The 24515-nt window shown below is 45.8% G+C and overlaps 1 protein-coding gene across 1 annotated transcript in view; it reads right to left on the bottom strand.

Moving 5' to 3' along the window:
- Positions 1 to 4489: 4489 nt before the first annotated feature.
- Positions 4490 to 24515, bottom strand: part of gpn1 (GPN-loop GTPase 1) — a 31505-nt gene continuing 11479 nt past the window's right edge. The window contains exons 9-14 of the mRNA XM_060933809.1: positions 23758 to 23904; positions 8009 to 8091; positions 7114 to 7153; positions 6857 to 6947; positions 5795 to 5899; positions 4490 to 4762 (exon numbers count right to left, since the gene is read on the bottom strand). Coding sequence (XP_060789792.1) covers positions 4671 to 4762; positions 5795 to 5899; positions 6857 to 6947; positions 7114 to 7153; positions 8009 to 8091; positions 23758 to 23904 — 558 coding nt within the window. The 3' untranslated portion in view covers positions 4490 to 4670. The remainder of the gene's footprint in view (positions 4763 to 5794; positions 5900 to 6856; positions 6948 to 7113; positions 7154 to 8008; positions 8092 to 23757; positions 23905 to 24515) is intronic.

Genomic DNA, 24515 nt, shown 5'->3' on the forward strand with positions numbered 1-24515 from the left:
TTTTATACACCTGTGGCCATGGAAGTGATTGGAACACCTGAGGCCATCCTTAAAAAAAATCTGTTTCCTGTCCACCAGGTGAGCAAAAAAATTTTCAGTCAGGAGGGAGGGATTTTTTTTTTTATGGATGGATAAGAAATCGCAATGCTGTGTTTGCTTTTTCTTTCAGTACTTTTTTATTACAAAAGCAGACACATTTAATAAAATGACAGTTTAATCAACTGAAACTTGTAGAAAAACTTTAAGTTAGCATTTTAAATGCTGACTGCAACATTTGCAAAACTTTTACAAAGGTACTTAAAATATCCGACACACGGACTTTTTGTAGTTCTAAATCGACTGTTAGGCCTAGTTCGGATGAAATTACACTATTAAAATGATCACTGAATGATTTGTTTTTCTGAATCTTTACTATTTTGTTGTTCGCTAGAATACCATTTTGCGATTTCACACTTAAGCAAATGTTTGAAAACTCCGGATCTCCTTCCTTCATGGTGGCTGCCATTTTTTTGTGCCGCACGTCGCATGCGCAGAGCTGATTCAGTTCAGAGTGCGCACGCACTCGGCGGAGGCAGTAGCGTGTCAGGGCCGTCGGAGGGAACAGAAGCAGAGATAATGCTTATTTTGTCTCCGGTAAACCAGTCTTCTCTCGTTCAATTACGTGCTGGCATCAAAAGACACCGTTGGTTGTAAATGAAACCAAACTGAGTCGTTGGAGTGTATTTGCATACACAAATGGAGAAATGTTCGCTGAGCGTTTAATTGTGTAGCCGCCACTGCAGACCGTTGTCGTTGTTAATTCATAGCATGCTCAGCTGCGTGAATGTGTCATGCACCGAAAATAAGAGATTTACAAGCCAGGAACGCCTCATGATGCAATATGCAAGAAAAGAAAGAAGATTTACTGCCATTTTACTTTGTATTTGAGTAAAGTGAATAAATAAATGGTCTGGAAAATACATTTAACCCTGGGAACTGCGTGCACAGGAGTTTATTTTGTGTTTACTCCCCCCCGGCTGGCTACTTATTTGTCATGGCTGGCTAGTATGAGCCTTAGTGGAAAGCCCTGGGAATGCGTAAATGTCAAGTTCGATTTTAGATTTACGAACCTGAAAAAAATGTCGAAAAACCGGCGTTAAAAAAAAAATTCAACTGCACAAACGGCACTCACCCGGCCGGTGGACCGGAAACAGAACATTTTTTAATAATGGCCTGATTCCGATAATTTGGATGGGTGAGCAAATACTTTTGGCAATATAAAGAGTTGTATGCCTCCATGCTCTTCCAGGTTTCCATCTGTGTGTCTGTGTAGAACAATGTCTGCAGCACCAGGTAGTTTGAGATGTCGGGGAACTCAACGGATAGATAATTTTTCAATTCATAGGAAAAATCCTTCTTTGTTAGCATGTAAGGATCTAATCCCATTGAGTGGTTTCTATATCCATTTCTTTTGAATGGACTTCTTAGTTTTAATAACTTGCTTGTTTGCTGTACACAAACATGGCAATAAGTTCTTGTGTTAATGGACCAGACTCCACTTTTGGATCATTCATCCCTTTTGAGTGAAAACGCCCTGCATGCATGGTTTTATGTTGGCTTCTGGCACATCCATACAGTTTTAAATACAATACCTACCATTAAAACAGTTTGTTTTTATTGCATTTATTTAATTCCTGGGCTCCCATCTGTAACAGGGAGTGATGTTGCATCCCTTTAATACACTTTACAATAGATTATTAGATTCTAATGAGCCAAAATAACTGGGGATCTTTTTTAATGGGCCCCGACTCGTTACAAGTATGAATAGGTGGGCCTTAAAGCAGAAAAGGTTGAGAACCTCTGATATAAACTATTGTGGCACATTGCATATCTGTACCTGTATTCACACAATCAATCAATCAATCAATCAATCAATCGGCTTCACAGCTTATATGCACACACTGAGTTTCTATATACCTATAATAGGCTGCTTACTGATTTATGAGTTCTCCATCTGGTGCTGGTCCTCTCACATCAGGCTACCATGCTATCATGCTACACGCAGGTTATCACGATCTGTATATAGTCCGTTTCCAATGCAGACTTGTGTGCGACATACATTTCCACACCAGGTTTATCCATAAAACAATTCAGTGACTGTTCCTGTATTATTTCACATAAACGTTCCTGCTCTTGACAACAAACACAATGTCACTTTTCCGTTTGGCGCGCTTTCCACATTGCACCACATAGCTGTCGAACCCTTTGACCTGCCTTCCTGAGTTTGAACTTGCAAAGCACCACTGATCTCAGCATTAGAATCATCTGATGATTCACTGCTGAAACCATTTCCCAGATGTGGATGGCCCTTTTTCTGAGGTTCATCCAGATGTCTGGTTTCTCCACTGTCCATACTGACTTGAAGATTACTCTCTCTCATCTGACTATATCCAGGTGAACAAGTATGTTTACATCAGCTACACTTAACTTCTGGTACCTGGCTATCAACGAGTTTACGTTACATCCTGGACGCCCATGTGCAATAAAACTTGACGTGCTTTTGGAATTTTAAGCATATAAAGCTACTTATGATAGCTAATCAGGTGGCTGCACTTGTGTGCATTATTATAATTAGGGCTTGTACTATTGATATTGATCATATATAAATGTTGTAACCTTACCCCTTTGATCCTTTTAGTAGAAATATTTCCACTAGATTTTGGGGCATGGCTGTGGAGATTTGTGTTCATTCAGCTTCAAGAACATTGTGTGAAGGACACTTGAGATCTTATACTCCAACCTTAACATGTCTTCATGGCGTGTGCTTTGTGCACAGAAGCATTGTGATGCTCGAACAGGTTTGAGCCTCAGTTCTAGTGAAAGGAAATTGTAATGCTACAGTATACAGTCTATACAATTGCATACTTCCAAATTTGTGATGACCGGTTTGGAGAAGCAGCACAAATTTTTGCCATAGAGTATATGTGAGTAATTTAATATTAAATCCCTTCACTGAACTTATTAATTTTTTTTGTTTTGTAATAAACTTTGCACTGCGACACAAATAAAACAGGCCTTTGCTCTCTCGAGGGCTAATTGTACGTGTGTTAGTCAAAGCTGCACAGTAACTGAATAGAACACCATGTGAAACATTTTCAGTGTGTGTCGTGATGAATGAAGAGAGAACTGTGAATAAATGTCAGGCTGATATCCGCCTCCACTCTCGCTCAACTTCACAGCTTGGTGTGTGTGTGTGTGTGTGTTGCCTTGTCCGCTTCTCGTAGGCGGTTCATATTTCCCGACAGATTCCCATTCAGCTCTACATCCTGTCTCTCTGTTCTCGGTGTCTGTACGTGTGTGTATGGATGTGAACCCTGGCATTCTGTTCAGAGTGTGTGTCTTTAATTCACCATGTGTTTCTCGTTCATTCTCTTCAGAATGTGTGTCTGCGCGTTATCCGTTCTGGTGTACGTGTACACACACACACACACACACACACACACCTTCACACAGGTCGTGCTGTATGAGAGTATGTCTGACAGCCGGTGGGATGTATAGTGTGTAGGGGTAAATACCACCACAGCGTGACACACATACACTTTGCAGGAAGGACTCATGCACGACTGCAGCGAGGGATACAATCTAGACCACAATTATTGGCAAAGAATTTTTGCATTTGAGCAAGAATTACTATAGAACAAAGAAGTGACACTCTAAAAACAAACATACCGCATGTAGACACTAGCAATTCAATACACCAAGTCTCGTCCTGTGGTGTTCAAAAAGATGGAGAGTTGTAGAGGATCTTGGACCTTCTTCCATGCACAGCATTCTACATAATCTCATGTTCGGGCACATGGACGTCTTGGTCACATCACACCACACCGCTTAAATCTGGTGATTCGGATGCATGTTTGGCTTCTTAGCTCATTGAATTGTAACCTCCTGGGTGAAGCAACCAGGTTTTGGACAGCAATATTCTCATACACAGCAGAAATTATGAGGACAGTGATCTGTTCAAGAGCCACAAAACAGCACGGATCCATCTCCATATCCTGCTCAAGAATTATTTAGGGGTGCCAAGTTTTTTTTTTTGTCAGATCTGATTTTTAGTCTAGGACGATAAGTAGTTTCTGCTGCAGTTCTGAGCAGACATTTTAAATAATTGTTTGTAGTATTTAATATCGATTCGTCTTGTTTGTGCTTTTGAAAGGTGTCAATACTTCTTTGGTCAACTCTATAGAGACAGAAATAGAAATAAAATAGATAAGAGTAAAGACAGAGTGAAAGAGAATGTGCATGGCCCTGTGTTTCATTCAGGAGTAGGCACCAAGTGAGTGACAGGGATTTTTTTTCCCCCTCCAGATGATATTTCACACATTTGGACCTTGAAGCTGATGAACAGAAGGACGGAGGGCGGACAGATCCTCTCTCTCTCACCCACTCCGCTCCGTTCATCAGAAGGCCTCTGAATGTAACGTGCTGAATAAAGCCTCCTACACCTGCGAGCGTGTGTATAAAAATATTTAATAATATATTTCTCCACACTGTGAATGTCTCGGAGCTTTAAGAGCCGACTCCGGGTTCTATCACAGAACATGAGAGAAAATAAACACGATAAATATAAAGTGGTAAAGAGTCCAAAGGTCAAGGTGAAACAGTGGTCCAGTGACCTGCCTGTCCTCCTGGTGTCACTGTGACTTCCTGTTTCGCACCTGCACCATTTCCTTCCTCTCGGTCAGGAAGTTTCTGAACGACGTGTCCTCTTTACTCTCCTCTGTAGCTGTGGAGGGAGAGAGAAAATCGTTAACACACACACACACACACCTCACCATCCTTGTGAGGACCTTCCATTGACATTATTATTCCAGTTAATTAATACTGTGCCTGCACCTAAACCTCACCCTAACCTTAACCTCAGTAATAAACAGGAAACTTTTTGCCTCTTATTTATTTTTTAAAAACACAACAGCAGCAATTTCTTGTGGGGACCATCCAAATGTCCCCACAAGGTCGAAGTTGTCAGATTTTATTATCCTTGTGCAGACATTTGGTCCTCAGTAGTATATACAAACACACACACACACACACACACACACACACACACACACACATCATGACTTACTAACACAGACAGACAGCTGGGACAGAAGTGTTTCTTACATCGATTGCAGCACACACACACACACACACACACACACACACACACACACACACACACACACACACACAAGTTGATTGTTTCGGACCACCTTCAAGCTGGCTGCTATAGAAACCAGAGTGCATGTGTATATACACACACATGGTGGTTTATAGTAACTAGCCTTCCTTCTGATGGTGACATTATACATCTCCTGTGAATTCTGGATCATGTGAAAATGCTGAGCAGGGCTGCACTATGGGCTGTTTCTGTATAACCCCCCCTAAAAAAAAGTTCACACAGGATGAATATTAGCTTAACTTTTTTTTTTTTTTTACAATTAATGCTTTGAGGCAATTGCTGCCACCTAGTGGGTAAAAGAGGTAAAGCTCATGATGAACATTCAACAGAAACTTTAGATACACCTCAGAGGAACAAAATTTGTCTCGCCAGCATTCTGTATTACAGACACCTCGATCTATTCTTAGGTTTCTGAGACATTACATCTCCAACATCCCTGTGTCTCAGTTATCAGCAGAGAACCTGTGGAACCACAGAGAACCAAAGGAACCTGATTTACACTGATGGAGCAATGCTTCAATCTGATTGGTCCACACAGTGCTGCCCTGAATAAAGCTAATGAACGCTGTATTACTGTACTGTAATGCTGGTTACCATGGTGATCGATGTCATCCGTGTCGCTGTCCATGTCCTCCTCATCCTCATCCGGATTCCCACGGGTGAAGATGAGGTCACTGGGGCCGCTGAGGTCAGGAACTTCTGTAAGTCAATTGAGTAACAAGATTTATTTTTTCGCGGTCCAAATCCTGCGCTCTGATTGGCTGGTGAGCGGGTCCGTATCCTACGGTACGGACCCCAGTTATGGACCTCTGGTGACTCGCTCGTTCACAACAACAAACATAGTAGCATTTTTTGTCAACATTTCTCTTATTTTTTTAAAATAAGATTTATTTATAAGATTATCAAAAATCTTATAAATTTTTGCCAGCATTTCTCAGGAGAATAGCATTAATTTTACATCATGGATAGCGATAACGACAGTGTTCACAGCGAAAGCGAGTTTTACTACCCTGAGGAAGAAGAAATAAAAGAAAACATTTCAGGAGAAAGCTAAAACCTGTAATTTGCTAACGCCGAGCAAAAACATGGCTGAATCCTGAATGACTCAGTTTTGTACAAATAGGGGACTACATAGGTGGCAAAATGTAGTTTTTTTTCCTGCCATGGAAGTGCACTTGTATACCGAGGAGGAAGCAATTTGCATTACAGCCGTGAATGACGATTCAAAATGGCGGCTCGGCTCGGTTTTCCCTTTCGGGCGCTCTCGTTTTCTGTTAGAATTTGGTAAAGAAAAAAATAAATATATTATTTACCAGCTTAAGGTCGGTCCGTATGGTGAAATACTGTGACCTCGGCCTTGAATACTGACCTCGGCCCAGAGGGCCTCGCTCGGTACTTTCAAGGCCTCAGTCACGGTATTTCACGATACAGACCTCCCAGCTGGTAAATAACATATATGTATTAACACTATGATACACACCATAGTATGTGTGTTTTCTTGATTTTACTGCTGAAATAAAATACATTGATTTGAGCATAATAAATAAAATCTGCAATATAGATAACGTTTAATACGTGTGTGTGTGTGTGTGTGTGTGTGTGTGTGTGTGTGTATGCATGCATGCATGCATGCATGTACATTTTCATACAACTCACCTGGTTGCACACCCATTTCCATGGAAACCTCTCCCATGTCTTTCCGGAGCCGTTCCAGCTGTTCCTGCTGTTTTTTACTCTGAGCTTCAGCCTGTTAGGGATTTTCAATGTTTCACAGATCAAAAGAAATAAAAAGCAGCCCTTTTTGAGTAAGAGGCTGAAGTAAAGAAGGGTACGCTCGTTATTAATCATTAATCAAAGCTTTAATGATAAATCCAGCACTCAGTCCTCATGCCCACTCACAGACTCTTACTCACCAGCTCTTTATGCAGACGCTCGTATTCAGGACGATACTCTCTTCAGAGCACCAACAAAGAGAACACACTCATTAACAGTTCAACACATTAAGGTTAGCTTTTACAGCTCTGTACAAACTTCAGACAGAGCTAATTAGATAAAGTGACTGAACGTTTAGTTTTACGAAACCACTGTATTGCCGCTTTTCCACTACAAACGCGGCTGAGTCGGGCTGAGCCGTGCCGTGCTGAGTCGGGCTGAGCGGGGCTGTTGGAGTTGCATTTCGACTACAACCGCGCTGAACCGTGCTGGCTGGAAGTGGGTGGACACATTGGTGGAGTTAGCAAAAGTGGGTGGACGTCAGGTGATGTCGTTAAGCAGCGCAAACAGTGACATCAGTGATCTTTTAAGCGGTAGTCTCACGACCCGAATAGTAAACAATAAACATGGAGGACATGGAGTCGTTAGTGTTGCTGGTCTTGGTGCTGTGGCTTGTTGTCACCGACAACGCGGACAGATACTGGCAAGAGCATATAGATGAGGCGAGGCGCATAAGGCTTCAGAAATTCTCGTAATTCGTAATTCTTCTCCTTCCGGGTTTGCGGTGTTTACAGATCCCAGCGCGCTCGCAGGGCATGTGAGGACACTCCTCCTCACCAATCAGTGCACAGGGGAGTGTCTGCTCACGCCCCCAGCCTCACTCGGCACGGCTTGGCTCGCTTCAGCCCCACTCCAAAACGGTGCGAGTTTTAGGGGCTAAGCGGGGCTGAAGCGAGCTGAGTCGTGCTGGTTTTTGGTAGTCGAAACGCGAGCCGTGTCGGGCTGAAGTGAGCTGAAGCGAGCTGAAGTGAGCTGAAAAAGGGTAGTGGAAAAGGGCCATAAGTGACGTGCAATTTGTGGTGATGAGAAACTCACGTCTCGTATTCTTTAGCAGCGGCTGTGACCTGAACAAAGAGCTCGTCCAGACCGGAACCTGTTACAGCTGATACACCAACGACCTACACACACACACACACACACACACACACACAATCTAAAGGAACAGTTAGGACTCAAACTGTGAATGTGAACATACACTAACAATCTCACACTTTTTCTTTGGTACTGAAGAAAATGTCTTTTCAAAGCACACTTACAGAACCCTTTTTTTTTTTTTTTGAAGAATGATCAAGAACCAAGAGCTGAATGTTAAACTCCTGACACGTTCCAGATATTAAGGAGAAAATAATGAGCAATAATTTCAAGTTTGTGCCATAGACTTTCCCAGTTAACACACACTCTTACATCCCCAAATCAGAAAAAGTTGGGATGGTTTGGAAAATGGAAAGCAGGAAATGAAAATGGATTTTGAGAATGGATGGATGGAAAATGCAAAAAGAAAGCAGTGATTTCTAAATTTAATCTGACTTGCAGACAGCATGAACAAGATATTTCATGCTTTGTCTGGTCAACTTCATTTCATATGTTAAATCTACAGCCATTCCTTTGTTTCAGGTCTGAAACGCAAAAAAAAAGAAAAAAAAGTTAGGATGGGGCAATTTAGAGCTCACAAGGGTTTTAATTTTTGATTTAAGGGTTCTTAGCTTTCAAAAAGGGTTCAATGTCTTACAGGGTTCTGCTTCTTACAGGAAAACACTCTGCTTCAGTGTTGTACATAGAACCTTCTGGGTACAAAGAAAATTACTGGGTTCCTCCAGAGGGACCAACTAACAAACTCATTAGGATGCTAAATACAGAAACGTTCATTCCTAATCTTTTAGGTAGATTAAAAACAGCATTACTTAAGAGTTCGTTGGATAATTAAGGGTTACATAAAATGCTCCACTTGTAAAAACACTTTGTTGTAAGGTTATACATAGGAACAAGACAAACCAAGAACCACTGAAGGTACAATAGTGTTCTCTTTGCACATTTTAAGGGAGAAAATTTTCTAGGGTTCTTTAAAGATGACTTACTATACCACTTTTCCATAAATTGACAGTTCCCTGAGATCTTAATGAAATGTCTGTGACATGCTTTGGTTAAAATCCCACAAGGATAAAACACCACAGCTCCCTTCTCCCCGTCTAAGCAGCTCTGTTCAAAACAGCTGATTTGAGTTCCTGCTCCTTTAAATGATAATGAGACACTGCACACCTCACCCCCTCTTCCAATCAGGTAGCACTTTCCTCATGAATATTCATTCGCAAAGTCAGTTCTCAAGCCATAAGTGGAGAAACTCAGATGAAGAGGTGGGATAATTCTAATGAGCTCCACTTGTGACATGGAAAGAGGAGACAATCTGAACGGTTTGTTGAAGCACACGTTTTAATAGGAGCCCAAAAGAAACTGACTGGGGGCCTGATTTCAGCATTTGTGTGTTGGTAGGCTCCAGAGACCCACATGTATGTGCACAAACACTGTAAAAGTGAGTTTTGTCATAACATCAGGGTTATGACAGGGTTTTGTCATAACATCAGGGTTAGCTCCCCAGCTCAGCCGCCATGTGTTGGAGTTTACCCCAGTGAACGAGAGGGTCGCCTCTCTGCGCCTTCGGATTGGGGAGAGGGCTCTTGCTGTTTGTGCCTACGGGCTGAATAGCAGTATAGAGTATCCGGCCTTCTTGGAGTCCCTGGGAGAGGTACTGAGGGGTGCTCAGACTGGGGACTCCATTGTGCTACTGGGGGACTTCAATGCTCACGTGGGCGACGACAGTGACACCTGGAGGGGCGTGGTTGGGAGGAACGGCCTCCCCGATCTGAACCCGAGTGGTGTTTTGTTATTGGACTTCTGTGCTTGTCACGGTTTGTCCATAACAAACACCATGTTCGAGCATAGGGGTGTCCATAAGTGCACGTGGCATCAGGACACCTTAGGTCGGAGGTCGATGATAGACTTTGTTGTCGTTTCATCTGCTCTCCGGCCCTATGTCTTGGACACTCGGGTGAAGAGAGGGGCTGAGCTGTCAACTGATCACCACCTGGTGGTGAGTTGGATCCGTTGGCGGAGGAGGAAGCTGGACAGACCTGGCAGGCCCAAACGTATGGTGAGGGTCTGCTGGGAACATCTGGCCGAGCACTCTGTTGGGGAGGTCTTTAACTCCCACCTCCAGGAGAGCTTTTCCCAGCTTCCGAGGGAGGCGGGGGACATCGAGTCTGAGTGGACCATGTTCTCTACCTCCATTGTGGACGCAGCTGCTTGGAGCTGTGGCCGCAAGGTCTCCGGTGCCTGTCATGGCGGCAATCCCCGAACCCGGTGGTGGACACCAGAAGTAAGGGATGCCGTCAAGCTGAAGGAGTCCTATCGGGCCATGTTGACCTCTGGGACTCCTGAGGCAGCTGACGGGTATCGGCAGGCCAGGCGTGCTGCAGCTCAGGCAGTTGCGGAGGCAAAAACTCGGAACTGGGAGGTGTTCGGTGAGGCCATGGAGAAGGACTATCGGTCAGCCTCGAAGAAATTCTGGCAAACCGTCCAGCGCCTCAGGAGGGGGAAGCAGTACTCTGCCAACACTGTTTACAGTGCAGGTGGGGAGCTGTTGACCTCGACTGGGGACATTGTCGGGCGGTGGAAGGAATACTTTGAGGATCTCCTCAATCCCACCGTCATGTCTTCCATTGAGGAGACTGAGGCTGATGACTCAGAGGTGGACTCGTCCATTACCCAAGCCGAAGTCACTGAGGTGGTTTGCAAGCTCCTCGGTGGCAAGGCACCAGGGGTGGATGAGATCCGCCCTGAGTATCTCAAGTCTCTGGATGTTGTGGGGCTGTCTTGGTTGACATGCCTCTGCAACATCGCGTGGCGGTCGGGGACAGTGCCTCTGGAGTGGCAGACTGGGGTGGTGGTCCCTCTTTTTAAGAAAGGGGACCGGAGAGTGTGCTCCAATTATAGGGGAATCACACTTCTCAGCCTCCCGGGGAAGGTTTACTCCAGGGTACTGGAGAAAATTCGACCAATAGTTGAACCTCGGATCCAGGAGGAACAATGCGGTTTTCGTCCTGGTCGCGGAACACTGGACCAGCTCTATACCCTTCATAGGGTGCTCGAGGGTTCATGGGAGTTTGCTCAACCAGTCCACATGTGCTTTGTGGATCTGGAGAAGGCATTCGACCGTGTCCCCCATGGTATTCTGTGGGTGGTGCTTCGGGAGTATGGGGTTTGGGGCTCTTTGCTAAGGGCTGTCCGGTCCCTGTACGAACGGAGCAGGAGTCTGGTTCGCATTGCCGGCACTAAGTCAGACCTGTTCCCAGTGCATGTTGGACTCCGGCAGGGCTGACCTTTGTCACCAATTCTGTTCATAATTTTTATGGACAGAATTTCTAGGCGCAGCCAGGGGCCGGAAGGAATCCTGTTTGGGAACCACAGGATTTCATCTCTGCTTTTTGCGGATGATGTTGTCCTGTTGGCTTCTTCAAACCAGGACCTTCAGCATGCACTGGGGCGGTTTGCAGTCGAGTGTGAAGCGGCTGGGATGAGAATCAGCACCTCCAAGTCCGAGGCCATGGTTCTCGACCGGAAAAGGGTGGCTTGCCCTCTCCAGGTTGGTGGAGAAGTCCTGCCTCAAGTGGAAGAGTTTAAGTATCTCGGGATCTTGTTCACAAGTGAGGGAAGGATGGAGCGTGAGATCGACAGGCAGATCGGTGCAGCCTCCGCAGTGATGCGGTCACTTTACCGGTCCGTCATGGTGAAGAAGGAGCTGAGCCAAAAGGCGAAGCTCTCAATTTACCGGTCGATTTACGTTCCAACTCTCACCTATGGTCATGAGCTTTGGGTAATGACCGAAAGAACAAGATCGCGGATACAAGCGGCCGAAATGAGTTTTCTTCGCAGGGTGGCTGGGCGCTCCCTTAGAGATAGGGTGAGAAGCACAGTCACTCGGGAGGAGCTCGGAGTAGAGCCGCTGCTCGTCCACATCGAGAGGAATCAGCTGAGGTGGCTCGGGCATCTTTTTTGGATGCCTCCTGGACGCCTCCCTGGGGAGGTGTTCCAGGCATGTCACCCCGGGAGGAGGCCCCGGGGAAGACCCAGGACACGCTGGAGGGACTATGTCTCTTGGCTGGCCTGGGAACGCCTCATTGTTCTTCCCGAGGAGCTGGCCGAGGTGTCTGGGGAAAGGGAAGTTTGGACTTCCATGCTTAGACTGCTGCCTCCGCGACCCAGTCCCGGATAAAGCGGAAGACGACGAGACAAGACGAAATAAATGACCAAGTATAATAGTTTTGTCTCATTTGTTTAACTGGGTTCTCTTTATCTACTTTTAGGACTTGTATGAAAATCTGATGAGGGTTTAGGCCATATTTATGCAGAAATATAGAAAATTCTAAAGGGTTCACAAACTTTCAAGCACCACTATATTTTTATATATATATATATATATATATATATATATATATATATATTTTTTTTTTTTCCGTATGATAAAGTAGTGGCTTGAATAATCTGCACAGAACAGAATAGTGTTTAGCACAAGTGGATACTGAAGTATTTAACTGCTGTGTGTCGAGTCTAAGAGTGAGTATCTGGGTATTTGCTACAAAGACGAACAGTTGGCCTGGATCTAGTACATTTCCACACAAACTAATTATTCAAATATTTATATTATTTAACCTACCTCACACTCCATAGTTGATGGAGTCTGTGCAAAGTTCACAGGTATCTTCGCCCAGCTGATTGATCTTTTTAATAAACTCTCCCAGTTTGGATCCTGTAATTTTCTTGCCCTTGTCATCTGGTAATTTTATTGCCATTTCTTCTTCTAGCCATGAGCAACTAAATTTATTTATTTATTTTTAGAAGAATCTAACTCTTTAACTGCTGAAATATCACAAGCATTGATGATCGTTGCCATTTTGTTCATGCTGCATAGTCAAGTTTATTTGTATAGCACTTTTAACAATAAACATTGTCGCAAAGCAGCTTTACAGAATTTGAACGACTTAAAACATGAGCTAATTTTATCCCTAATTTATCACCAGTGAGCAAGCCTGTGGCGACGGTGGCAAGGAAAAACTCCCTCAGACGACATGAGGAAGAAACCTCAAGAGGAACCAGACTCAAAAGGGAACCCATCCTCATATAGGCAACAACAAACAGCATGACTATAACATTAACAGTTTTAACATGAAGTCAGTTTCGTTGATGTTATAAACTCTTCACTGATAGAAAGTTGAGTGCAAAACTGTTCATGACAACTGCATAGTTTATAGCATCGCGATCCATGATTCATCAAAATGATCCCCAACCAACCAATCAGCAACGTCAACACACTGAGCCAAGAAGCACCAAAACATACAGTGTAAACACATAAATAATGCCAAACGTTGGACAGAAGTAGCTCTAGTTGCAAAGCCTGAATCTCTCCCCCCCGCCGGTCTTGTATTCGAGTCACTAAACCTCGAGTCCGAGTCCAGTCTCGAGTCCCCAGTGTTCAAGTCCGAGTCAAGTCAAAGTCATTTTAAAAAAAAAAAAAAACCTGAGTCAAGTCTGAGAACAAGACTCCAACTGCACCATTTGACGGTGTCTGTTTCAGTGCCATTAACATTAGTTTGTTCCTGAACATGACGTATGAACAGGTGAATGTGCTTCTCTTTGTCAGGGAGTGTGAAGTATTCAAGTCAGAGATGGTTAAGAGACGGATGTAAGTGCAGAAGGTGTATTTATTACTACAAGTGAAGACAGGTAAACAATCCAGAATGGCAGGCAAAATTGTAAAAACGGTGAAACAGGCAATAAGTCGAGCGAGGCACAAACAGGCTATCGTAGACTTGGCAGAATCAAAGAGGAGAAACAGGAAATCAGGGATCAGGAAACCAAACAAGGAAATGAGGCTCGGTAATGTATCAGCAACACAACTCAATACTTCGCAAAGTAAGTGTTTTTTCACAGTTTTTATACCGGCGCACTGATTGTGCATTAATCTTGTGCAGGTGAGAGTTGTTTATGACGCACGTGAGAGTCCGCTGGGCGCGTGCGCTGTCCGGAGCACACCCAAGAGTCTCTCTGATACACGTGCCAAGGCACGCAGGTGTGACACTCTTACACAAAATTAGTATAAAAATTAATGTAGATATAAATATCTTATGCCAAATTATTATGGCACGTTACAAAAAAAATAAAGAAAAAATCCGAGTCCTCTTCTCCAATTTACGAGTCCGAATGCAGTTAATGCACGAGTCCAAGTCAAGTCACAAGTCCTTAAAATTAGGCCACAAGTCAGACTCAAGTCCGAGTCCTGGACTCAAGTACTACAAGCCTGCCCCCCACACTCTTTTTCCCCCACAAATTTACAGTGACCCTTTGCGGATGTATAAAAATCGGAATTTTGCCAAAAATGGAAAAACTCTCATCCCCTTTAAAGGAACAGTCCACCGTACTTCCATAATGAAATATGCTCTTATCTGAATTGAGACGAGCTGCTCCGTACCTATCCGAGCTTTGCGCGACCTCCCAGTCAGTCAAGGCAAGGCAAGGCAAGTTTATTTGTATAGCGCATTTCATACACACAGGCAATTCAATGTGCTTCACAAAAAATAAAAGCATAAGAACAGTAACAAAGAATTAAAGTAAAATCATTAAAATCCAAGATTAAAAAGAAATTAAAATAAAGTAAAATCATTAAAATCAAAATTAAAAGAAATTATATTAAAGGAAATTAATTACACTTTAGGTAAAAATTAATCAAGTGAAAGCATCTGAAAACAGCTTTATCTTGAGCCTGGATTTAAAACTAACAACAGCAGGAGCATTTTTAATATCATCTGGAAGTTGGTTCCAAAGCTTAGCAGCATAGCAACTAAAGGCTGCTTCACCACACTTCGTTTTGACAGCTGGTATTACTAGCAAGTTTTTCTCTTGTGATCTTAGAGACCTAGTTGGTGCATATAATTGAAACATATCCAGTAGGTAGCTGGGTCCCATCCCATTTAATGTTTTAAATAGAAGAAGTAATGCTTTAAAGTAAATTCTATAGCTCACTGGGAGCTAGGCTCAGTATGGCCAATGGTATTTTTTGGGGCTGTAGTTAGATGCGACCAAACTCTTCCGCGTTTTTCCTGTTTACATAGGTTTATATGACCAGTGATATGAAACAAGTTCAGTTACACAAATTGAAACGTAGCGATTTTCTATGCTATGGAAAGTCCGCACTATAATGACAGACGTACTAACACCTTCTGCGCGCTTCGGCAGCGCATTGATATCTGAGCTCAGATATCAATGCGCTGCCGAAGCGCGCAGAAGGTGTTAGTACGTCTGTCATTATAGTGCGGACTTTCCATAGCATAGAAAATCGCTACGTTTCAATTTGTGTAACTGAACTTGTTTCATGTCACTGGTCATATAAACCTATGTAAACAGGAAAAACGCGGAAGAGTTTGGTTGCATCTAACTACAGCCCCAAAAAATACCATTGGCCATGCTGAGCCTAGCTACATTGCTAACAGGAGTGACAGCACGTCTGACTGCGTCTGACTGACTGGGAGGTCGCGCAACGCTCGAATAGGTATGGAGCAGCTCGTCTCAATTCAGATAAGAGCATATTTCATTACGGAAGTACGGTGGACTGTTCCTTTAAAGGCGTCGTGCAGTAATTTCAGCAATCAGGCTATATCATGTGTCAAAATGTCGGGTTTGGTGGGTTATTCAAGCCCCTCGGTTTCCCGCGATCTCAGTGTCACGATGCGCCCGCTACAAGCATTTAAAGTTGATGCGCACAGCCAAATTTAGGCAGCCAGCCGTTAACTAGGTCAACTTATGTGTGACGTCATACCAGTAACCTCCCTTGGGTGATGCTGGCCTGTCGCCATGTTTTCTCTATAGCGTGCGTTTACCAGAGTTGTTTACATTGCGGAATTTGTGGATAGTTTTGAACACTCAAAACACTATGAAATGATGTATTAATATTCTATGATACAAAATGCCTAATCGGTGTATTGTGTTTGGCTGTAACAACACCCCATGTCGCTTTTAATAGGTCTAAGATCATCATGGGAGAGCAAAACAGATCTATAGGATAGAAACCAAAAGGCCAAATTTGGACTTGTGTCCAAATTTTACAGTGATTTATGCCACAGAGCTGCCTTTAACTAATAATTATCACTTATTACTGACGATTGTACGTTTACTAAACAATACAATACAAAGCTCAATACCCCCAGCCTATAACATACTGAATATCAAGTTAAAATCAACCGCAATAAAAGGAAAATGATGAAAACTGGAATATCAAGGGGTCTACTGTATCAGAAGGCCCACTGCATTTCGCGAGATCGCAAGCTGTCAAGTTGCTAGAATTCAATCTTTCTAGCTATACTTTCACCCCCTACAGCTATCAGTATTACACATAATCATAGATTAATCACACAGCATTCTAATTCAAGTGAAAATGGTCTTTAAAAATACACACAAGTAGTGATTTAGTCAGAGAAACCAACCAAAACAAGTCTTCAAGTCGCCGGTCTTCTTCATTCTCGTCTTCGTTTCTGTCGTCGTCAGAACTGTCCTCATTTTCTTCTGAAGATGAGCGCTCAGGTTCAAATCTGTAAGGCTGGATACCACCAGGACATTCAGCTGTCAAAATCTCTACTTGTGGGCCATTTTCTTCTTCTGTATCGGTAAAATCAAAGCTAATTTCCTCAGCATCACTCCTATTTTCTGGTGTGTCCGCCATTGCAACTGCACCGAGTGGTTACTGGTATGACGTCACGCAGCTGTTCCATTGACCGAGAGGGGGCGCTGCGAACGCGGGAAATTTCAAGTGATGGGCATGACCAAATAAGGACCGATTACAACCACGGAAAGCTTTTGAAAAATTGACGGTCAATTTATTTCGAATCTCGAAAGCATTCTGGTGCAGAATAATGCGACTTTTATCGCCTTTGCGTGACGCCTTTAAGGGTTCATTGGATAGTTAAGAGTTCTTAGCATTCAAAAAAAAGGAGTCTACTTAGAAAGGTTTTATGTTGTAGGGTTCTACAAAGAACCTTGAAGGGTTTTAAGAGTTTTCCACAATAATGTCATTGTTCAGAATTGCGGTGCCAGGTCTTAATTATTTTGACCTTTAAAAGTAGTAAACAGGCACCCTTGTCAGACATAGTGGCTCCCAACTCGTTAGTTGTCAGGGCATGTTACAACACACCAACTTCAGACACCCTGGCGCCACTGTCCATCACACGCCAACTTCAGACACCCTGGCGCCACTGTCCATCACACTGTGCTGCGTGGACTATATAAGATGCGCACAAACATCGAGGAAAACACAGTACACAACAGACGGGGACTCCATGCAACACCTGCTTCTCATCAGTGAATATTCGGATCCGTTTCTCTCTTTCTCTCTCTGTTTCATTTCTTTCTTGCTTTCTATCCTTCTATCGCGGACGTGTCAGGATCCAACGTCCATCATTCGTGCCGGGTGTGCATTCCGTGCGTCTTTGAATGTAAGTTGTTTATTGTTGCGTAGCTACTGTGTTATGTGTGTACTCGCTATCTGTAACTATTACATGTAGCGGTAATGCTAGCGAGTATTTCTTCTCTTTTTCTCTCATCCTGTGTCTGTCTATTTTCTTACGTGTTTGTTCTGTTCTGTTCAGTAGCCATGTAATGATAGCGCTTGTTTTCTCGACCACGGTTTGTTACGGGAGCACATTTCATTATTAGCCATTGCCGTGTTGGGAGTGTAGTGGTGGTATGTACAGTTCATAACCGCGCCACATATTCTAACCTTCTATGCGCAATACAGCGCGGGGCAGCGCTTAAAGGAGCCACGCTCCCCTTCATTCAGCCGACACACTCTGTGTCTTCATGCGGGTGTGACTCGCTGTAAGCAGTTGCACCACGCACCTTGGTAATGATAGCTGCTGTAAGCAGCTATCCTCATCCTCCGTGTACGTTGTACACATTGTACATATTGTGTACATATCGTGTATATAGTCAGTATCTAGTGTGTTGTGTTATTTATTATGGGGTGTAAGTAGCATTCATTGGGCTTTACATTGTTTTACTTATATAGTATTCATTTGTGTGTTTTACATTTGTATTACATTGTATATAATTATTATTCATTTGCGTTAATATATATTTAATGCGATGTGTATTTGTATTTATATCGTTATTATTTACATTATTGCTTGTGTGTATATTATTACTCATGTCTTGTTGTATTTGTAATTTATTCTGTTTTCTAGTAAAACCACGGTTTACACTGTTGCTCATGAGTGGACATCCATTAATTCCTGTTCTAACCAGACAGCCTGTGTAGCTTGCTGTATACCTGATCCAGTGTCCCTCTTATACAGTCCTTTACCCTGTCTATCACCGGACACCCATTTTTATATGGTCCTTCGAGCCGGATACAGCATTCTACACAGTCAGGATGTCCACTCATGATGGCAGTGCCCGTCCTCGCCGTGAGCACCACCACCCCAGTCACCTGGATGACTACGTGGTGACCCAGGCTCAGCGACGGCTGCCACAGGACGGCGCACACACCCAGGATGATTCTTCCCACGTGGGAGACAGCAGGCCCCGGGAGCCATCACACACTCCCCCTGCTGGGCAGACTCCCCTGGACACGTCAGCAGCTATCCTCCTCGCCCTTCAGCAGATACGGGAGGACAATCGGCAGCTGCAGCGGGATGTGCAGTACCTGTTGCAACAACACTATGCATCACCTCCACGCACTCCAGCGAGGGACATCCAGGTTCCAGCCGTCACGCCTGGAACCCCCCCAGCAGTCTTATCATCACCACTGCAGCATGACAGAACATACAGCCCTGCGGACTCAACCAGTGGACATCGCCGCGCCCCGGTGGCAGAGCAGTCGTCACCTCTACCTCGGCCACACATCGCAGGAGCTGAGGCAGCGACGTCCACACCGCCACACGGAGGATCTCGCCATCTGCCAACACTACTGACGGCAGAGCTGACAGAGCACCTGAGGAGCATGAATCTGCCACGGGGTCACTCATTCACGTAATCCTCACCCTTTCCTGCCACCCCACAGTACTCAGCGCCATTCAGCCCACGGCGCCCTTCGTCTGCTCAGAGACAGCGGACGTCATCACCGGTGTCGGCCGGTCAGAGGGCAGTGGCACCAGATCATCACAGGCTGTCACCTGTCCCACAGCGACTGACATCTCTTCCCCCTCAGGAGCTGACCTACCGCGGGCCCAAGATGAGAATCCCAGCGTTCACCGAGGACGACCCACGGCAGTTCAACAGGATGCAGCTGGCGCTCGACAACGTCCTACCACCCGACGCGACAGAGCGCTTCAAATATCAGATCCTGCTGGACCACCTGAAGCTAGAGGATGCTGTCCTGGTAGCGGATGCTTACTGCCACAGCAGCTATCCCTACAGTGATACGATGGCAGCCCTCACGAAGCTCTTTGGGCAGCCCCGCAAACTGGCACTCAGGCAGATCAACCAGGTCTTGGCTGAGCCCCCTGTCAGGAGCGGTGACCAGAGAGGCTTCAGGAACTTCGCCCTGAAGGTGCAGTCCTTGGTGGGGATGCTGGATAAGATGGGGACCCAGGAACAGCTTGAGCTACGGTGTGGTTCGCATGTGTCTCGGTTGCTGCCCAAGCTGCCTCACGAGCTGTGTACTGCCTTCAGGCGGTACATCGACCCAGACCGTGTGCCTGTCCCCACACTCTTGGACTTCGCCGCATGGTTACAGCACGAGGTTGGTGTGCAGCTGGACGAGACCAACGACCCGCTAAAGGCAACAGCGAGCCAGGCAGAGTGGCAGCGGAGCACCAGAGCCAAGCAGCCGGCAGCCACACGCTCCACCACGGTCCTGCTGGTAGACCCCCCAACCAAGTCAGCTCAGCAGCCATCAAAGTCAGCTCCACGCACACCCGCCAAGGTGGAGCCTCCAAAGAAGTACTGCCCCTTCTGCAACAGCACGGAGCACTACTTCAACCAGTGCACTGCATTCAAGAGTATGTCACTGGAACCAAGGCTCCAGTGGATCAAGACCGGGAAGAAGTGCTGGAGGTGTGGACGCGACCATCAAGCAGCTCAGTGCTACCTCAAGGCACGGTGCCCGAAGTGCAATCGCCTGCACCTCGAGGTACTGCATGAGGTGAATGCACAAAGCAGGCCGGAGACTGCGACACTGTCTTCACCCAGCCAGCCATCCACCTACTACCTCGACCCAGCACGGAGAGGTAGTTGTGTGCTGCTGAAGATGGTGAAGGTGCTCCTTCATCACGGGGGCAAGAAGATGGAGACCTACGCCATCCTCGATGACGGGTCAGAGCGCACCATGCTCCTCCCCCAAGCAGTGCAGCAGCTTGGCCTCAAAGGACAGAGTGAGAACCTGGCCCTCCGCACCATCCGTCATGACATCAGAACGGTGCCGGGGAGGTCAGTGTCCTTCTCTGTGTCATCCCTCAGTCAACCGCAGCAGCGGTACAAGATACAGCGGGCCTTCACATCACCCGAACTGGGACTGTCCCCTCATTCACACCCAGTTGAGGCTCTCCAAAGGACCTACCGCCACCTCAGAGGGCTGCCTCTTCACTCCGTTACTCAGGCCCGTCCGCTGCTCCTCATTGGGTCTGACTACCCAGACCTCCTCATCCCCATCGAGCCTGTGCACATAGGCCCACCAGGTGGACCCATTGCCCTGAAGACACGCCTTGGGTGGACACTTCAAGGCCCCGCCAAGGCTGTCAAGCATCGGTCTTCCACCCCAGTGTGCCTGTTCATCAGTGCACCGTCACCATCAGTGGAGCTGCTGCAGGACGCCACCAAGCTGCGGAAGTCCCAGTTCTGTGGCCACATCACCGTGACCTCTGACCCTGCGTTGCCTGATGCAGGGAACTTCAGTCAATATCCAGAGCTGCTGGAGGCCACAGTCAGAGCGCGTCACGGGGCGGCCACATCCGCCATCACAGCTGAGGACTACAGGCAAGCGGAGATGGCACTCCTCAGGAAGGCACAGAGTGACTCCTTCCCCGAAGACCTCACCCTGCTCTCAGCGGGGAAGCCAGTCTCCACTGACAGCAGGATCCTCACATTGTCCCCGGAGTACGACGCTGAGACACAGCTGATCCGGGTCGGAGGTCGTCTGCGCAGGTGTGACACGGTTGAGGAGGAGACTCTGCACCCCATCCTGCTTGACCCTCAGCACCCCATCACACAGCTCATCATCCGAGACTTCGACAGCCACCTGGCGCACCCAGGACCAGAGCGAGTGTTTGCTGAGCTGCGCCGGCGGTACTGGATCGTGCGTGGGAGAGCGGCTGTCAAGAAACATCAGCACAGCTGTCCAGAGTGTCAGAAGTGGCGAGGCACACCAGTGATCCCCAGAATGGCTGACTTGCCACCATCAAGTCTGCGCTTGCACAAGCCAGCCTTCTATTCCACTGGAATGGATTGTTTCGGGCCGTACCTCATCAAAATCGGCCGACGCACTGAGAAACGGTGGGGCATCGTTTTCAAGTGCCTGACAATCCATGCAGTGCATCTAGACCTCCTCACCAGCATGGACACTGATGCTTTCTTGATGGCCCTGCGGCGCTTTATCGCACGCCGAGGGAAGCCACATGAGCTGCTCTCCGACCAAGGCACCAATTTCAGAGGGGGTCAGTCTGAACTGCAGGAGACATTCAAAGCCCTCAGCCCAGAGCTACAGTCCCACTTAGCCAGTCAACAGATTGACTTCAAGTTCAATCCTCCACATGCTCCGCACTTCGGTGGTTCCTGGGAACGGGAGATCCGTTCCATCAAAGCTGCCCTACACACTACACTCGATGCACAGACAGTCACTGAGGAGGTGTTGAGGACAGTGCTGATCGAGGTGGAAAGCATCATCAACTCCAAGCCCTTGGGTTACACCTCGTCAGACATCGCAGATCCAGATCCCATCACTCCAAACATGCTGCTGATGGGGCGGCACGACCCCTCCATACCACAAGTGGTCTACACCGACTCCGACATCCTGAGCAGGCGCAGGTGGAGACAGTGCCAGGCCCTTGCGGACCAATTCTGGGCTAAGTTCATCAGGAACTACCTGCCCTCTCTTCAAACCCGCTCCAAGTGGCAACGAGACCGGGAGGACCTCATCGTTGACAGCATCGTGATGATTGTCGACCCTCAACTCCCACGTGCCCTGTGGGCAAGGTCACTGCTGTCATCCCTGGAGCAGATGGCAGGGTACGTACTGCACAGGTGCAGGTCAAGGACCGGACCTACACACGCCCAGTCTCACGCCTGGTGAGACTCCCTTCACTCCCTCAGGACACCTCTGCCTGACATCATGGACACAACTTTGTTCTACAAAGTTGGGGGCGGCTGTTCAGAATTGCGGTGCCAGGTCTTAATTATTTTGACCTTTAAAAGTAGTAAACAGGCACCCTTGTCAGACATAGTGGCTCCCAACTCGTTAGTTGTCAGGGCATGTTACAACACGCCAACTTCAGACACCCTGGCGCCACTGTCCATCACACTGTGCTGCGTGGACTATATAAGATGCGCACAAACATCGAGGAAAACACAGTACACAACAGACGGGGACTCCATGCAACACCTGCTTCTCATCAGTGAATATTCGGATCCGTTTCTCTCTTTCTCTCTCTGTTTCATTTCTTTCTTGCTTTCTATCCTTCTATCGCGGACGTGTCAGGATCCAACGTCCATCATTCGTGCCGGGTGTGCATTCCGTGCGTCTTTGAATGTAAGTTGTTTATTGTTGCGTAGCTACTGTGTTATGTGTGTACTCGCTATCTGTAACTATTACATGTAGCGGTAATGCTAGCGAGTATTTCTTCTCTTTTTCTCTCATCCTGTGTCTGTCTATTTTCTTACGTGTTTGTTCTGTTCTGTTCAGTAGCCATGTAATGATAGCGCTTGTTTTCTCGACCACGGTTTGTTACGGGAGCACATTTCATTATTAGCCATTGCCGTGTTGGGAGTGTAGTGGTGGTATGTACAGTTCATAACCGCGCCACATATTCTAACCTTCTATGCGCAATACAGCGCGGGGCAGCGCTTAAAGGAGCCATGCTCCCCTTCATTCAGCCGACACACTCTGTGTCTTCATGCGGGTGTGACTCGCTGTAAGCAGTTGCACCACGCACCTTGGTAATGATAGCTGCTGTAGGCAGCTATCCTCATCCTCCGTGTACGTTGTACACATTGTACATATTGTGTACATATCGTGTATATAGTCAGTATCTAGTGTGTTGTGTTATTTATTATGGGGTGTAAGTAGCATTCATTGGGCTTTACATTGTTTTACTTACATAGTATTCATTTGTGTGTTTTACATTTGTATTACATTGTATATAATTATTATTCATTTGCGTTAATATATATTTAATGCGATGTGTATTTGTATTTATATCATTGTTATTATTTACATTATTGCTTGTGTGTACATTATTACTCATGTCTTGTTGTATTTGTAATTTATTCTGTTTTCTAGTAAAACCACGGTTTACACTGTTGCTCATGAGTGGACATCCATTAATTCCTGTTCTAACCGGACAGCCTGTGTAGCTTGCTGTATACCTGATCCAGTGTCCCTCTTATACAGTCCTTTACCCTGTCCATCACCGGACACCCATTTTTATAGTCATACAAAATTAAAATGAACACAAAAACTGTCAGGACTAACACATCAGTAGCTCAGTGTATGTGTTACATATTGTAAACACTGTGTGCATGTGTGTGGGTCTTACGCGCAGGTTTGTGTAGAACTCATCCAGAACCAGACTCATGGAGCGTGTGAGGTTACTGACGTATGACGTCTCCTGGTTCAGTGCATCCTGAAACGCCTCAAAGTCCTGCATCCACTCCACGGCAAAGCGGTGATCGATTATATCTGTCTGCACGAGGGGTTCACACACACGGAAAAGGTTCACGTTGTGTCATTGCAACATGGTGGTGTTGGCTTTAAAATGATATTCAAGTTGAGTTGTTTTTTTTAGTGCCTAAAATCACTGACAGATTTTAAAACACTAAAATGAACACTACATGCTTTTAATTTTATACAATCAGAAATTGAACAGAAATATCTGTAGGTGAACACTTTACTGATATAGCAGTCAGTGTATTTCCACACAAAATGTTTTCCTGTGACTGATCATCGCCCCCTAGTGCCCTACACTGGAGAAACAGCAGTTGGATGAACTCTACCGCAGTGCTATTAAAGTGCATATTCTGGACCAATTTCATGTTTTTTTAATATGAAAGTATGTCCCTTTACACACTCATTCAGAAGGGTAACTTTGCACAAGGCCATCTGTCTACAGCAGAAAAAAAATAAAATAAACACATCTGGAAAAATCACAAGGGAGTCTGGAGCCAGATTGGTGGCGTTACCTGCGGAAGCGCCAGCAGGCTGCGCGAGCTTTGCATGGTTTCAGTGCACAGCGTGTATAGACCAAGCGCTCCCATTTCTCTCTCATTGTCCGGTCTTTTGGGAAACGATGAGTAC

The sequence above is a fragment of the Neoarius graeffei genome, chromosome 11, assembly GCF_027579695.1.
Source record: "Neoarius graeffei isolate fNeoGra1 chromosome 11, fNeoGra1.pri, whole genome shotgun sequence".
In the NCBI taxonomy this organism is placed as follows: domain Eukaryota; kingdom Metazoa; phylum Chordata; class Actinopteri; order Siluriformes; family Ariidae; genus Neoarius; species Neoarius graeffei.